At 33.4% G+C, this 2,965-nt stretch overlaps 1 gene segment (V, D, J or C); it reads right to left on the bottom strand.

Moving 5' to 3' along the window:
• Positions 1-244: 244 nt before the first annotated feature.
• Positions 245-1,021, bottom strand: LOC117598264 (T cell receptor beta variable 30-like). The segment is given in 2 exon segments: positions 245-767; positions 952-1,021. Coding segments are annotated over 2 exon segments (426 nt in total).
• Between the last annotated feature and the right edge of the window lie 1,944 nt (positions 1,022-2,965).

Raw genomic sequence — 2,965 nt, 5'->3', positions numbered from 1 at the left:
GCTTTACCTCTGATTGTTACAAATCACTGACATTGGAGACTCCTTCCAACAATGATAAACACGTTCTCACAGAAAACCTCACCATATCAACAATTACACATGTTTTTTTTAAGTCTGATAATATGGAACATTTTCTATATAAGTCCCTGTGTAAGTTGTTACATTAGCACTTAATGTAAACCTGTGATTTGCAGTCATCACTACTAGAAATAGCATATAGACACTTACCAGCCAGCATGATCTGAGATAAAAAGAGCAGAATCATTATGCTGATTTGTTTCCAATCATTGATAGACAGCATACCAACACTTGCTTATAAAATCCAGATGACAGGAAGTGACTTCACCACCCATCGATATATCTGTCTCTTGTGTATTTTGGTCATGAGTACTTGGTTTGTGTGCTACAGTTAACAGGTGTTGAGTATGTGTTTGTTGTGGCAGTGGTGCAGTTCTTGTTCAGGTTAAAGATTAGGTTGTCATGCTGTGCATCCTGTTTTGCACAGAAGTAGACGGCACTGTCTGTGCTCTTCAGCTCCTTCACAGTTAGATCCAGAGAATTGCCTTTCTTTATTGCAGAAACTTTCTGCTTAAATTTATCTTCAATTGTGCCTACGTTAATATAGTAGAATACAATGGGCTCCAGGGATTCAGGTCTCTTTCTGAACCAGTACATGCCATTAAAGGTGGTATCAATCTGAGTACACTGAAGAGTCACATTCTGACCCTCATAAGCAGAAAGATCAGGAGACTGTCTTACACTGAAGCCTGAAAACAAAAAGAAAAATATTTAGAACGGTAGTTAGTAGAATACTCGGATTGTTGTCTAAAGTTATTTCGGAAAAAAAGTAACATTTGTCCAGCTGTTTTTTTTTAAATCATTATTTTTCAGTAAGAATTATAAATAATAATAATAATAATAATAACAATAATAAAGTATATATGTCCTTACCAGCAGGTAAAAACAGAATTAATAGTATAATGCCAGTCATAATCTTTGCCCTCTGTAATGCACACCATGTAGTAATAACAGCAGCTCTGGTGAAGTGTGACCTCTAGAGGGATTTGGTTTCAAACTCTTCTGCCACACCTCTCTTTCTTGGCCTTGATCTGAAATTTGTTTGACTTTGGCACTATACTCTGAAGTACACTATACTTTGGGAGAGCTGAGACTTGACAAGTGGATGTAAAAAAAACTGTAAAACCTTTGTATCTTTAATTTTCAGACCTCTAGCTCTTCAGTTTACTTAAGATTTTATTGCTGTACTATCTCATAGCATTATCATCAGTGTATTGAATACTAGTATGGTCTTAGGATTCATTAAATTGCTTTCTGATCTACTCTATTGTAAAAACTGCTATACAAATAAAAGTAAAGTAAATCAAACTGAACAACTACTTTGTGTGTAAAAACAGAAGTACATGTGGTTATTACATTTTCCCATCAGTTTATGTTTTGATGACAGGGCATGTACTGTATGTTGCATATATGGATTATTAAAGTGAGGGGACTAGTGAGGTTTAAATTTTACTACCTATCATTAACTCATCATTACTATTATGAAACCATTCGGTTTGAGGCTTATAGAAAAACATCTCATCATATAGACATAGGCATAAAACCTTTTATTCAAAAAGTCTTATTTATGTTCCTTTGGGTACTGATTGTATATTTGTACTTTGCTTGGAAGGTACCTTAGTCTTTAGAAAGTACCTTAGAAAGAACAATTTCACCCTGCAAATAATTTTTTTTTCTACCTTGATATCTCAGAGGTTCTGTATATGTATTGTCATTCATCTTGTATTTTTTTTTATTTAAAATTTGTAGTGAAAGAATTTTATTGAGCTAAAATTCTGCACACTGCAGTCTTATGGGTTGTACATCACTGTTGACAAAGTAGTATTGAACAGTAATTGCCCAAATAAGTTATAGTAATACTACTAAGTATTTAACATGAGGAAGAACTCAGCTGTAGTGGTTAGTGTGTGGTTTTTGAGAAGATAGTGAGAGCAGATATTCAGTTTTTGTCATGAAGAAAGAGGATTTGCACTGTTGTGTCATATGCTGCACAGAAATAAACTCCACCACTCTCTGAAGTAATGTTTGTGAAGTTAAGGGAGCTGTAGTACTTGTTTGCTTTTCCATCGATTATGATTTTGTCTTTAAATTTTTGTTCTACGTTTCCAAATTCAGATACTAGATATCCCATGAAGGTTAATTCCTCATTGTGAGATTGTTTGTACCACAGAATGCGATCATGCCCTTGAATATCATGGGAACATTTCATTTCTGCCAATTCTCCTTGACTCTTGATGAGGCCATGAGGTATTTGCTGAATAGTCTTTCCAGCTGAGGAACCTGTGAAGAAAGAGGGTTTTCATTAGAGATCCAACAAAAGAAATTTTCAATTTATTAACAGAATATTAAGCAGTCTTCGATTAAATGTGATAAAGAGCACCAAAATGGTTAGTTTGAGGAAAGCTTGAAACATTGTGGATAGACAGCGAGCTATAAAATGTAACGATTTCTAGGCTGTAACATTCTCTCTTATCTACAGCAGTGTACCATTAATACAGTTCATAATAGAGTGAATGTGTGGAAGCATACTGCCCCCTTCAGACAAGAATCCTTAGCTGACATCAATTTGAAAATTTTGCAGCGAGTTATAATATTTTGTGTTGTAGAACCTTTCAAAGTAGATAAAGTATGTGTGACCAACCTTACTTTTTACCTTAACTTTAACCTAATGTGCTATGCTCATAAATGATTCAAATCAATGATATTAGCATGATTATAATATACAGCCAATAATGAAAAAAGATAATTCTCTGATTTATATATATATATATAAACCATCTCTCTCTCTCTCTCTCTCTCTATATATATATATATATATATATATATATATGTTTTTTTTTTTTTTTTTTTTTTTTTAAATTTATTCAGACCTTAAATTTTTGGATGG

The sequence above is a fragment of the Pangasianodon hypophthalmus genome, chromosome 10, assembly GCF_027358585.1.
Source record: "Pangasianodon hypophthalmus isolate fPanHyp1 chromosome 10, fPanHyp1.pri, whole genome shotgun sequence".
Taxonomy (NCBI): Eukaryota; Metazoa; Chordata; class Actinopteri; order Siluriformes; family Pangasiidae; genus Pangasianodon; species Pangasianodon hypophthalmus.
Note: the sequence above shows the minus strand (reverse complement) of the source record. Positions and strands in the feature narration are given on the sequence as shown.